General features: G+C 34.1%; 1 protein-coding gene across 1 annotated transcript; it reads right to left on the bottom strand.

The window, feature by feature from the left end:
* Positions 1-305: 305 nt before the first annotated feature.
* Positions 306-1,135, bottom strand: LOC126718008 (basic leucine zipper 43-like). The gene has a single exon (XM_050420032.1). It carries the CDS (start codon positions 1,030-1,032, stop codon positions 508-510), a length of 525 nt encoding a protein of 174 aa, XP_050275989.1. The 5' UTR covers positions 1,033-1,135; the 3' UTR covers positions 306-507.
* Positions 1,136-14,444: the final 13,309 nt, after the last annotated feature.

The following is a 14,444-nucleotide window of genomic DNA, read 5'->3' as shown; positions in this document are numbered from 1 at the left end:
TATGGTATGGATAAAAGATTTTGTATTACCCAATTAAAAATTTTTCTATTTTTCCCCTACTGTGTGCTGTTTCATGTTCCTTCCTGATTGATCAATCTGATGGAAACCAGTGATCAAAGTGGGTAGTTTTTGAATAAAATGAAAAAAAGATGAAGTCATAATATTTCTCAGATGGACTTAATGGAAATATCATTTTCATGATTTCTACTACACAAGGTTCATTATACGTATCTATGCGGCAAGAGGAACTGCAAACAGTTGCATTAAAGTATTGATTATAACGTTAATGTAAGAGAATTTAACAATTTTAAAATAAAGTGGTCTGTTTTTTGCATTGATGGCAATAACGATAACAACCAAAGTAGACATAACTCATAAGCAACATAGACTTGTTATTATGGAAAAATAAGAGCCTTCATATGACTCACAAAGTCTATGGAATTGAAGGATAGATTGGTTTGAGAATTCAGCTGTGAGATGAGCTGTGTTGAAAGAAACCTATTGACCCTATTCCAAGTCTCTCAAAGCAGTTGTGTAAGGACTGCCAATTTGCAGCTCTGTGAGCATTTGGCGAAGATCTACAGCTTCCTCCTTGAGCCGTGCATTCTCCTGAAGAACCTGCTCGTGGGACTCGGTTACACGATTCAACTTGTCTATCAGTGTGTGGTTCTCTGTTCGAAGCCTAAGAACCTGTGACCAGAGCTCATCAAGGTGCTTTTGTTTCCTCATCCGTGACCTGCGAGCGGATTCTCTATTAGAAATCATTCGCCGCTGTTTCCTTTCATCGATGATACTGAGTTGATGTTCCTCATCAGCTTCATCAGAAGTAGAGTTATTGCTTAAACATGAGGACTGTGGAGTAAATTCATGGCCTGGAGGAGGGAAATGAAAGTTGGGTAAGTTGCTTAAGAATCTATTGAAATAAAGGTTTGGTGTGTTGCTCATACTCTTCATCATGCCAAAGTTAGCTGGAATTGAAATCGGGGTTTCGGGTGCTAGATAGTGGATTCCTGTGATCTCACCTGGAACCATGGCTAACTCAAACTATGAAGAAGATGATCTATGTATGAAACTTGAAAGGTTGTATTGCAGAGGTTGTTGAAGAGGACGGGAGGACATAATGAAAAATGGAAGGTTTTTATAGTAAGAAAAAGGCTAAAGAAGTGGGCCATTTTGAGCAACAAAGTGTAATAGTGTCAGGCTTACATGAGCAGAATTTGAGCAGTTAATAACTGGAACTATATAATGTATGCGTGAGGTACCATATGTATCTCCATACAAACCACTTCACATCATATTCATGTCATTTTGAGTTATGTCATGAGTTGGTGACTTGTGTAGATGCATATATGTATGTGTATATGTATGCAATAATGAGTGTACATGCATCTACAGAAAATTTAAGATTTGGATAATCATCAATAATGCTTACAAAAGAGAGAAGTTCTTGAAGTTGGGTTGCAATAATTTAGGTAAGGAACGTTTGGAAAAAGAATTTAAAAAGACACATATATAAGAATTGGTGTTAAGTCAATCCCATGAGAGTTTTTCCTGAGTGAGGACCCTAGCCAGTTTCAGAAGAATATTGGAACTTCAAAACTCCTAACAGCCAATGACTCCTTATGATTGATGACGTTAGGAAGGTCAGTTAAAAAGGCAAATTATTAAATAATATGTAGTTTTGATGATCCTTTTTTATTACAATTTCGATGACTCACTAAGCACTTCATTTTGGATTGGAGGGACCCATATCATGATGCAATTATCTAAATAGTTAAGATCAAATACCCAAATGCCAACCATCTCTATCTTCTTGAGCTTGTATATATGGAGCTGAACTTGGTGCATGATTTAACATTTTATGCATATTCCTGTCCCAATGTGAGCTTGTGACCATACTATTAGTATCCTAATTAAAGGACAAGTGCCACCAAAGGGAAACTACAACCGTAATAAATATATTAGATATTACATTAATTAGAAATTACAACAATATTAGTATAATATGATTACCACGTCAAGATGAGATAACAATTCTTCATTTAAAACATGAGAAGTGGAACGTGTCAATTATATTCTGATTATCAAAATTCAAAAAGAAAAGTTAATGCTTGATGATAACTTAGTGGGCGAGTGTTTTAAAAGATTAAGAATAGAGCCCCAAGTGTTGTAAATAAATAATATTGTCCATAATTTTCGAATCCTCAAGTGTATATAAAGTCTCACATTCCACGCAAAGACACATATTAAACTATATAATATCTCATGTTATCTTACTTCTATTTCGTTATCTTAGGGTTTTGTGTAGTCTTATGAATGTGTTGATGCAAGTAAATATCAATTGTTACTTCGCTTTGCCATTATAATGGACTTAGTGTTACTAATATAGTTACCCCCGAGCCCTCGATTTGAAAGAACCACTCTTGATAGAAAGGAAAGACCTTTTTGTTGAGAAAGAACGGACCCATAAACCATAGAAATAAAGTCAAATTATGAAATCAAAGGCGTGTTGCATTAATTGACATAGTCTGTAACCAAATCCAAGCATAAATTAAAAAATATATGGTTATGCTAACGAATGCCTTTAGGGCATTGGTTAATAATCCAGTTAAAGAAAGTTTTTGTAGGAAAAAAAAATTAATATTTTGACAGCTTTTTTCATTTCCCATAAAAGCTTTATTTAACAGGATTATTAACTAATGAAAGAAAAGAAAAAATTAATGTTTTGACCTTTTTTTTTTCATTTCTCATAAAAGTAATGTCAAAACTTTCTTAAAATAGATTATTAACCAATACCCTAAAGCCACTCGTTAGCATTACCCAAAAATATATACAAACACATTCTACTTGGCCTTCTCCTCTTTGTTTTCACCTAGTCAACAGAGAATTTCTTGTCAGCCATAAAGTGCCTCGATATATAGAAATATAGCAAAATCAACCATTTCAATGAATAAACATCTCACACTCTTCCCATATTGGAAGGCGGCTGAACAGGCCATGAAGCTAGTGTAAGATTTAAAAGAGAAGTTATTTATTTATTTTTTATTTATGAACACTCACTTTGTTATAATTTGCTGAAGCACCTTGTTATAATTTGCTGATGTAATTGATTATAAATAGTAAATTATTACTTTTACATAGATTTATAATTTTTTTTTATATCATCATATCAAAGTTGTGGCAAAATTTGTCGTACAAAAAGCATTAGCATCCAGGGATGCAAAAAAAAAAAAAAAACTATTTTGCATCCTCAAACATTACTTTATCTATTTTACCAATCCATTTTACAACTTACTATACATCCCAGTTTTTATTTTTACATACAACCCAATAAAATAATATAAACTACCCAATAAAATAATAAAAAGTATTATTCTCTCTCTTTTTCCTCTCACTCACTTTTTCTCTTCACACACAACCACAAGATTAAAATAATAATTTTTTTTTTTACAACCTATGAACGGTAAGGTACTGTTCATAGGTTGCAAATTTTTTTAAGTTTACAAATTCCAATGGAGTGGATTTGGGTGGCTTAGGTTGTAAAATAGTAACTAGAGAGTGTTTACACCCCCAATTCTAGTGCTCTTAGGGTTTTGGCCCCTACACTTAACACATTGTCCTGTAGATCATATCCCTCTTTGAGCTCCTACTTCAAAGAGGCTCTTCATGGGACAACCATTCTAGCTAGTCTTTGTTAGGGGTGGTTCTTGCGCATAGCCACGTGTCTTTCGCTGCACGTGTGACTCTGCTAAACTCGGATTTGTTTTGGGGAGTTCAATTTGGAACTCTACATTGGGTTGCATAAACTAATGGCTTCCGGTGTATTTTTAAGCCTACAAAATAGATAAAACCCAAAGTCTTAGAATCATGATAATGGTTGAAATAAATAAATAATATGTTTAGTATAATAGATTTGATTACATGGTGAGTTGAACGTTATTATTATGTGTGTTAAGTGATTTCTATTAAAATGATTAATTAATTGTCATATGTCCAATAATGGGATGAGTCCAATAGTCCATATCCAGTTGTGGTATAGTTCATGTCCAATATAATAATGTATGTCCAGTAATGGTTTATGTCCAAATAATGTATGTCTAGCAATGGTTTATGTCCAAATAATACATATCTAGCTGTGGTCTATGTCCAAACATTACACATCCAATAGTGGTTCATGTCCAAATAATATATGTCCATTAGTGGTATATGTCCGAATAATATATGTCCATCGGTGGTTTATGTCCAAATAATATATCTGGCAATTGTAGATCAATTTATTAATATATATGTTCATTAATGAAGTATTAGTGAGATCATGTTTTATTAAATAGTGAGATGATATTAAAATAACTTGCATTCAGCGGCACAATAACAATGAGTTAACATATGCATAATAATGTAATTTCAAAGATGGAGAAAACATTGACTTATCTTTTATGTTTCTGACTCCAGCTGTATAGCATCACCTTATTCTTTATATGATTTGTGGCTCCAACCGTATAGTATTAGTGAGTTGAAAACATTCCAGCGACATAATAACATAAGTCCAGCTATACAATGATAATGAAGTGAAATATATTTGAAAGTTCAAATAGTGTATAAAACACCCTTGAACGTTTAGACTCCCAAAAACAAAAATACCAATTCAAGCTTTATGACAAACAATAAGTGTGCGGAAAATGAACATAAGCTATAAACAGAATTGGTAAACAATCTAAGCCAATTAAAATCACATCCACAGCAGAAAATAAAAGGCAAAGATTAAGGGAAGAGAGATGCAAACACAAGGACAACACAACGATGTGTTATTGAAGAGGAAACCGAAGCCTTCGGCGTAAAACCTCTCCGCCGTCCTCCAAGCAGTAAGTAATCCACTAGAAAATGTAGTTAGGATACATGAATAGCAATAGACCCTCCAAGCCTAATCTACCCAGTGTACCTAAGCCCTCCAAGCTTCTTGCTCCAATGAGGTTGCACCGAACCTATTTCTTTTCTAGCTTCCTGGATTCCACTACTTAACCATAGCATCAACTAATGTGAAATTGGTTCCTTCCTAACTGCTTCCTAAAACACCAAACAACCCTCTCATAGTAATGGATATGGTGAGAAAAAGTTTTGGTAAAAAGCCTCTCAAGAATTTAACAATGGAGAGGAAGAGAGTAGAGGAATTTGAAGAGTCTCTTATGTAAAAATTATGGATGAATCAATCTTGTTTTTCTCTAGGGTTTCTCTCTCAAAATTCTCTCTGGAAGCTCTCATTCTTTCGTGGATATATGGGGTATTTATACTAGAATGAGAATGGAATGTGAAGAGTCAGGATTTTCAAAACAGGGCTGGCTGCCTTGCGGCTTGACTGAGTCGTGAGATCCAGCCGCGAGATAACTGAACGACTAGTTGTCCTATTTTATCTTGTAGTGCTTCGGCTAGCATGACGCTTCAACTTCTGGCATGCTTAGCACGTGTGCAGCTTCTGGTGGCTTGCAGCCGTGAGTTACCCGCGAGATTCAGTCACGAGTTTCTGTTTTCTTGCACACTCTTAAGCATTTCTTCACACTATCTCACTCATTACCCTTACAAGAATCCTACCTAAATACAAGGTTACTAATTACTAAAATACAAGCAAATTTGGCACGGAAAAAAACCAACAAGATGGTTGATTAAATTCAACTTTACAATCTCCCCCTTTGTCTATTCCGCGACAAAATCCTAAAACAGACTTTAGACTTAATATGTGAGTTGGGAACAGTTGAATAAAACTCACTTACACCTAACTCTAAAAACTGTGAAGCTCTTGAATCATATGAACATGAAACTCCTGAAACACAACAATACACCATGATTATTGTATGTAGAAAGGCATGAAATGCATATGAAGCAAGCATGATGTGATCAAACAAAGATGGAGTTAAGAAACAAACCATGACTTGATCAAACAAGCAATCACTACAAGGTAGTGACCACAATGCTCATTTACTCTTGGAATGAACCCTTGGACATAAAAGCTAACAAGCTCAATACAAATCACTCGCATACCCTACAAGGGCACAAGAGTGATAGTATTTAAAAGGAAAATGCATGAGATTTAGTTAGAAGTACTGATTTAACAAAGTATAAAGGCTGCATAAAGCATGGTACAAACCATAAAACCTACAAACTATAATAGCAAACTCTAAAAGCTTACAAAAGTAACATGGGTACAAACTACAAAATACTAAATATAAACTTAAACAATATAAACTAAAAGTGCTTAAAGTTTCTCCCCTTCAAAATGATGAGAAGCTGTGATGCACTTGGAACATATATACTTGTAACTTAAAACACTTGCACAAAACACATCAGACCCTCAAGGTAAAGCAAGTATTAAATGGACAAGTATAATGTAACAAGTAAATTGCGATCAAGTAAACATGATGTGAAACAGTGAGCAAGTTGATCATACACCAAAACAGTCATATGACTACAATGATCACAGAGTAAAGCAAATGATCATCCGAACATGCATTCAATGAAGCACAATAGCATAGGGATATATGCATGTCCAAAAACACAAACACGATGCAATACAAGAAAACAAACATAAAGAGAAACAAACAAAATAAAGTTTTATTGTTAACTCAATGTCTTCTCCCCCTTGGTATATGCATCTCCCCTATGGAATATCTCTCCCCCTATAAATGTGCATGAGAAATAGAATTTCTCCCCTTAAAGATGTGCACAAGAGTCATATAGAAATGACAAAAACACTCTGGAATTCTCTTTAGAGTATACTCTCCCCCTTTTTGTCAGGAATAGACAAAGGGTCAAGGAGAAAAGAGGGCAAGAGATGAAGGAACGAACAATGATAATGATGCATGAGGGGTGTGAGATGAATGAGAAAATGAAGCTCAATCCTAAGACAAAACAAAGTAATACAAACTATAAGGTAAACATGACATGCTAGGATGAAAAAACAAGGTATAGACCAATGCATGACAAGGGTAGCAAAGGTGTGTGCAAGAGGTGGCTATATGCAATGCATGACCAATGCATGAAAAATGCACATGTGGGGCATGGTGTGCTAAATAAACAACTAATGAACCAAACATGTTCCTAGTGAGGAAATATGAGAAACTCCAAAGTTTGGTACTCATCGAAGTCCAAACAAGCGAGAAAATGCCTAAGAGACATTTTATCAAACACCTAGCATGCACACTATGAACAATAATGTGAAACAATGCATGAACAACATGAAATCCACCCTTAATACATGTTCATTCTACCACAAGGGGCCAACAACCAATGCAAATCAAAAAAAGAAACCAATCCCATGAAGAAATTTGACAAAAATTAAGTTTTCCTAACCCCTATGATAAAAATCTCAACCAAGAGCACAAAACTTTCCAAAACATAATCTAAGGATCAAAATTAATGAAAAGAGTTTATAATTACCTTAAAGATGTTAATGGAATGAAAAACCATTCAAATTGGTTGGGTTTTGATGTAAAAATATTGATAGAGGGGTTTTAGAGAGGATGGGAGAGGTTTAAAACAAGTTTCCCATGAAAAAACTATTTAAAAAGCTGATTCTAGGCGTTTCGGGACTGGCGAGTCGCAAACTAAGTCGCGAGTGAGTCGCGAAACCATTTTGTGTAAAACTCGCAGTTTGCAAGTCGCCAAAACGAGTAGCCAAAACTGGCAGCTCACACAAGTAGCCAAAATAAGTAGCCAAAAATTCTGACACTTGTTTTTCAAAACAAAACATGTTTAAATAATGAAAAACAAAGTAAACACTAAACATGAACATAAAGAGTGATAAAAATCACTTCCAAAAACATATAAAATGATCAAAAATCTTTTTGGATTAACCCATATATGATTGAGCACACACACATCACATTTAGACAAGTACAATCTAACAAATGAATAAGACATTCATTGAACATTAGGAATGTGTGTTGTGTGTGTGTATCAAATGTGGAATAGTCCTTAATCTAGAGTGAAGCTTCAATGATCAATTTAATCAAGTCATACACAACTAGTATTAAGTCAAGTGGTCTATCTCAATTACAGAAATGAACATATGTGACTTCCTACAAGAAAATGATTACATGCGATGAAGCTTTTCATTTGGCTTATTTACAATTCATAACATTTGATCATTTTGAATCAAAACACTTCATTTTGAGATCGATGCCTGAAATTTGTGATATTTCAATTTGATGAACAAGCCTTTGGCTTTTTGGGCATCATACATTTTCATATAAGTCGTTTTCCCTTTTTCCTAGTCGAATACTTGTATGTGCGACGACTTTTACAGCTCATTATCTTTTTTCATTTTGAGATTTACATTTATTGAGCTCTTTAAGCAATAAAAATAAAAGAGTGGGAAGAAATATAAGCACAAGTCTATGCATGTATCAAAACCAACATAACTATTGACTAATCATTCATGACAAGCTTGAATATCGATTTACAATAATCACACAAAGATGTCAAGATTTTTCCCACAAAGATATAAGTGCAAAAATAACAAGTTAAGCTCGTAAATGCACAAAGCCATTTGTACAAAGGTAAAAGGCCAAACTCACATGTGATATGTGCTCAAACATATACGATCAAACTTTTTGAATTTTTCACTTTTTATGTGGTTTTGGATTTTTTACTCACACAAAACTGAAATATAAAAGTAAGATAAAAAAACAAAACAATGCATACAAATAAATGCAAGATGCACAAAATGCATGAAGATATGACATTTAATGCAAGAAGGGTCCTACAAAGATCGAAAGAATTAGATTAAGGACCAAAAGAGTAAAAGCTCAACCATAGGAACCCTTCCTCATTCAAGCGGAACGATTGTTTGGAATGAGTGTCTCAAGAGAAGTGAGATGAGGGTTGGAAGAATGAGAACCGGAGATGCACATAGTCAAGGAATTAAGAGCATTAAACATTTTCTTTAACAACATGCTATTTTCATTCAAAACTGGTTTACTCTTTTTAGCACAATTTCCCAAAAAAAACTCAAGTTTTTCTTTTCTTTTGATTCTTTTAAAAGTATGAAACTTAGAGCATTGAGGTCTTAGATGACCAAAAGCACCACAATGGTGACACACAATGTGTTTAGGTCCACTGGGCATTTTAGGAAGGGATCTAGTAATATGGTTTTGTTCCCTCTTCAACTTATGACATTGAGGTCTTATATGACCAATCACACCACAATGGTGGCAAGTTGGAACAAACTTAGATCCATCCAAAGCCTTAGGTTGAGACCTAAATAAAGGCTTTGACTTAACAGCCTTTCTCTCCATTTTTTGATTTTTTTTTGTGTGGAGGAACATACACCGATTTGTCCTTAGAGGTAGAACACACAATAGACACAAGATCGGGTACCACAACATGATTACAACAAATATTAACATCTCTTTTATCAAAGGGTTCAGCAATCAAACACTTGGCATGTATCTTAAGAGATTCATTTTTACATTTTAACTCATCAACAAGTTTGTTAGACAAAACAAGTTTAGCATCTAAGTCCATATTCAAACATTCAAACTATTTTAACTTTTCAAGAGAATCTTCAGCAAGTTTTTTATATTTCTCAATCAATTTGTTGGATTCATTGAGCTTAGCAATCAAATCATCATTTTCACAAAATAACTTGCTTAAATTCTTTTGAAATTGCTTAGCATTTTTCTTCAAGAGTTTGTCATTTGGGATATCAACAACATCAAATGATTCATGCAACATAGCATTACAATCATGAGGATCCACACTCATAAAGACATTTTCACAAACACGTGACATGCTACATTTATCATCAACCAAATCGTACAAAGAGGCATACAAAACACAATCCATGGCAAATAAACACAAGGGGTCAAGGATCACACTTAGGTATTTAAAACACAACAAGTGTACCCGCTCTGATACAAAATGAAAGTTCAAATAGTGTATAGAACACCCTTGAACGTTTAGACCCCCAAAAACAAAAATACCAATTCAAGTTTTATGACAAACAATAAGTGTATAGAAAATGAACATAAGCTATAAACAGAATTGGTAAACAATCTAAGCCAATTAAAATCACATTCACAGTAGAAAATAAAAGGTAAAGATTAAGGGAAGAGAGATGCAAACACAAGGACAACACAATGATGTGTTATCGAAGAGGAAACTGAAACCCTTGGCGTAAAACTTCTTCGCCGCCCTCTAAGTGGTAAGTAATCCACTAGAAAATGTAGTTGGGATACATGAACAATAATAGACCCTCAAAGCCTAATCTACCCAGTGTACCTAAGCCCTTCAAGCTTCTTGCTCCAACGAGGTTGCGCCGAACCTATTTCTTTTCTAGCTTCCCGGATTCCACTACTTAACCATAGCATCAACTAATGTGAAATTGGTTCCTTCCTAACTGCTTCCCAAAACACCAAACAGCCCTCTCGCAGTAATGGATATGGTGAGAAAATATTTTGGTAAAAAACCTCTCAAGGATTTAACAATGGAGAGGAAGAGAGTAGAGGAATTTGAAGAGTTTCTTATGTAAAGATTGTGAATGAATCAATCTTGTTTTTCTCTAGGGTTTCTCTCTCAAAATTCTATCTGAAAGCTTTCATTCTTTCGTGGATATAAGGGATATTTATACTAGGGTGAAAATGGAATGTGAAGAGTCAGGATTTTCAAAACAAGGCTAGCTCGCGGCTTGACTGAGTCGTGAGATCCAGCCGCGAGATAACTGAATGGCCAGTTGTCCTATTTTGTCCTGTAGTGCTCCAGCTAGCATGACGCTACAACTTTTGGCATGCCTGGCACGTGTGCAGCTTCTGGCAGCTTGCATCCGCGAGTCACCCGCAAGATCCAGTCACGAGTCTCTGTTTTTCTTGCACACGCTTGAGCATTTCTTCACACTATCTCACTCACTACCCTTACAAGAATCTCATCTAAATACAGGGTTACTAATTGTTGAAATACAAGCAAATTTGGCACGGAATAAAACCAACAAGATGGTTGATTAAATTCAACCTTACAATATTCAATAATGTAAATTTAGAAATAAAGACATAATGACTTATCTTTATGTGGTTATGGCTCCAGCTATATAACATCAGTGGACTTGTAACATTTCAACAGTATGATAAAATGAGTCCAACGGTGCAGTACGAAATTATGAGTTCTTTCATGGTGACTTCACAATTGAAGGGAAAAAATTAGTGCAACTAGAGGGAGAGAGAATATGTCTAGCCATGTGCATAGGTTGGTTATGTTTATCCCCTTTATCATGCACTTAAATGATTTTCCCCATGTAATGCTTTTTTAGTTTTTAGTCAAATATGAGTGATATTGCCTTCCACAAGAAGGGCTTTTAGAACTATAAGTTTGTGCCTTTCATATGAAGGGCTTTTAGCATTATAATTATATGCCTTCCATAAAAAGAGCTTTTGTAACATATTCTTGGAAGAGTGTTTGATATCCTTTAAGATGTATGGAGATGAGAAAAAATATATATGTTTTGTGAGATATGGTGTTTGTAATATGTATATGAATTATATGTAGATATTTTATTGAATATGGATATTGTATATAATTACTTTGTGAGACATGGAGTTTAAAGATATATGAGAAGTATGTATACATATTTTGTGAGGAATGTGTTTGTAAAATATAAGGAAGTATGAAAGATATTGAGATTAAATATAGTAAATACATGAGATTATAGTTGCTATTGGAATGACTTTTGTGTTATGATAATGAGTTATGTTTCTTTCTAAGAGAAGAGATTTTGTAAGAGAGATGGAGAAGGAGATGAATATATGTTCATGGGCAGTAAAATGATGAAGTTTCAAAATATTAGAGTGTGGGAGAGATGGGTAGTAGTGCCTGTAATAGGTGTTATCTAAAATGAGAGATTTTGTAAGAGAGATGGAGAAGTATGAAAATGTTTAGAGATATGGGCAGCAAAGTGAATGAACTTTCAGAATAAGAGAGTGAGAGAGGGATGGACAGTGTATAATGGTGTGGTGAGTTGTGTGTTGCTTGATCCTCTTTATATAGAGCCAAGTACGTAACTAAGTTTGAATTAGTTGAAGGGAAAATCAGCAAATAAGGAAAGGTTTTTTGGCAAAACAAGTGATTTCCTTAGTTGGTTTTTTTGTTTTAGCTAAAAGAAGAAATTTTGAACCTTTAATGCTGTTGGAGTTGCTGTTACAGCTGTTAGTCACAGCTGTCAGCTCTACAGTAGTAGTTGCTGCAACAGCTGACATGTTGGATGTTGTCATCTAAATCACATCTTCTGCTAGAGGAAAATATTTAGCATTAAATTCATGGTTTGGCTGAAAATGGTATGATATCTTTTATGGGATCCTCATATTTCTAGTATTGCACCTGGAGGCTAAAGATTTGGCTTAAAATGGTAGGACTTCTTTTATGGGATCCTTACTTCTTTTGGTATAGCAAGTAGTTGCTGGGATTGACCATTAATGGGCAAGTAATATCATTTTAGGACATGTGTCAACTACCTAAGTTGCTGCTAGAGCTATTGTAGTTGCTATTGGAGATGTTGCAATTTCTACAGAAGCTGTTGGAGCTTCTGCTTGAATTAAGTCAATTTCTGTTGGAATTGTTGCTAGTATTTTTGGCTAAGTTTCCTCCTCTGGAAGGTTACATGTTTAGTCTATGGATTTATTACAATATAATTTTGGTACGTAATAAACTAGTTAGTTGATATTTAATGAAGTTTTAGAGATGTAATTATGGTCTGTTTGTGTTTTGACCAAATCTTGGAGAGCAAGGAAAGCATTTAATGCTAGATATGAGATATTAATATAGATTTAGCCATTTGCTTGGGATTGATTTAAATGAAAATAATAATATAATTTATATGAAATAATATAATTACATTTTTAAACTTATATTATATGATGAATTTTAATTTTTATGTAAAGAGTATGGAAAGTTTTATCATTCTAAGTATTGTATGATATGAGAGGCTTACCAGATGCTACTTATTGCACACTGACTTGTCAGGGTTCTGGGAATTGGGGAAGACATGCTAATCAATATGTTTTCCTTTATCAACTTTGAACCGCTAAAGTTTTACTGAACATACTTTTTGGCCATCCAAACCACGACTCCCAAAATTTTCCCGATGAGACTCATGAGCTTGGATCATGAGCCGAAAATGAAATGATGTATCATGAGCTTAAACTATGGGCTTTAATAAGATAATATCGCTATGGGTTTTGGACCATGGGCTTTGGCATTATTTTGTGTAAATATGGGCTCTTTTGGGTTTTCAAGTAGATTTTTCCAAAATCCATGATAAAGTTGATGTGGTGCGGGTTGCCAATGATATAAAGCCATATGACGTGAAAAATTTGTCCTCAACAGTCTTTAAACAAATTAAATGAGATACAGGATTTGTCTAACCTTTAAGAGTACTGAAGAGTGGATCTATCCTAAATATTTATAGTGCACAACCATCCATTAGGGATCAGGCTTAAAATTACCATACATTCTATCTCAAATCATCCGGACACAAACTCAATAAAAACATGGTGTACCAAAGCCCACAATTGAATTTTGACCATAATATAATAACAATAATCTTAAGCTTATTAACTGAGTCACATTCATTCAATTTTAACTTCTAAAAAGCAAAAGAAAAAAAGAAAAACTCAATTGATAAAAAGTAAAAACCCAATAATAACAGCTAGCTATAGTGATATTCTATGCGAACCATGTTGAGGATTAGAGTTAAATCCGACATTCGCATCTCAAAAGAAAACTCGATATCACTATAGATCAACAGTTCACGTGCATCATCATGATTTGAAGGTTCAGTGCTTTATTTTTATTTTTATTTTATTTTATTTTATTTTATTATTATTATTATTATTTTTTTTTTCAGGGCGCATCAGCATTTGGCACCTTTCTCACCATCAACGAAAAAATATAGAAATAATTTATGCTCTTGTAATCTAATTGCCTGAACTACCTTATCAAATATATGTTATTATATTGGACCTAAAAGTGGCAGCGTCTCTCACTTAGGGAATAATCGATTATATATTCTTGTTTATCTATTTTTAATACATTGTCCTCGAGACCCACATGCAATATGATAAACAAAAGATGAACGATTAAAGATGATTAGATCAAAAAAGTCTTGGCAAATCTAGAGGTAGCAACTTGCAAACGTTTTATTCTTTAAATTTTTAACTGAGTTCAATATTCTATCCCAACCTTTCTTGTTTCCACATTTAAAAAATACACAGTTTAGGTGATTCCCCACCATAGAACTTCCCTTCGGCATTCTAATTCTAAAGAAAAAATGGGATAAGAATTTGGACGATTAAATAACAAGATTCCATGAACGGCCAAGCCAAATTCATGTTGGGACGTACTATGGAATATGTTTGGCTCCATCGTGCTTTATGCATTATCTTGGCATATAAATCAGTAATTGTGCA

Source organism: Quercus robur, chromosome 3 (assembly GCF_932294415.1).
Source record: "Quercus robur chromosome 3, dhQueRobu3.1, whole genome shotgun sequence".
Lineage (NCBI taxonomy): Eukaryota > Viridiplantae > Streptophyta > Magnoliopsida > Fagales > Fagaceae > Quercus > Quercus robur.
The sequence above is the reverse complement of the archived record's forward strand: the minus strand, read 5'-3'. Positions and strand labels throughout refer to the sequence as shown.

Bases quoted from the DNA above. Each gene is read 5' to 3' on its own strand.
- LOC126718008 (XM_050420032.1), bottom strand. From the start codon at position 1,032: ATGGTTCCAGGTGAGATCACAGGAATCCACTATCTAGCACCCGAAACC.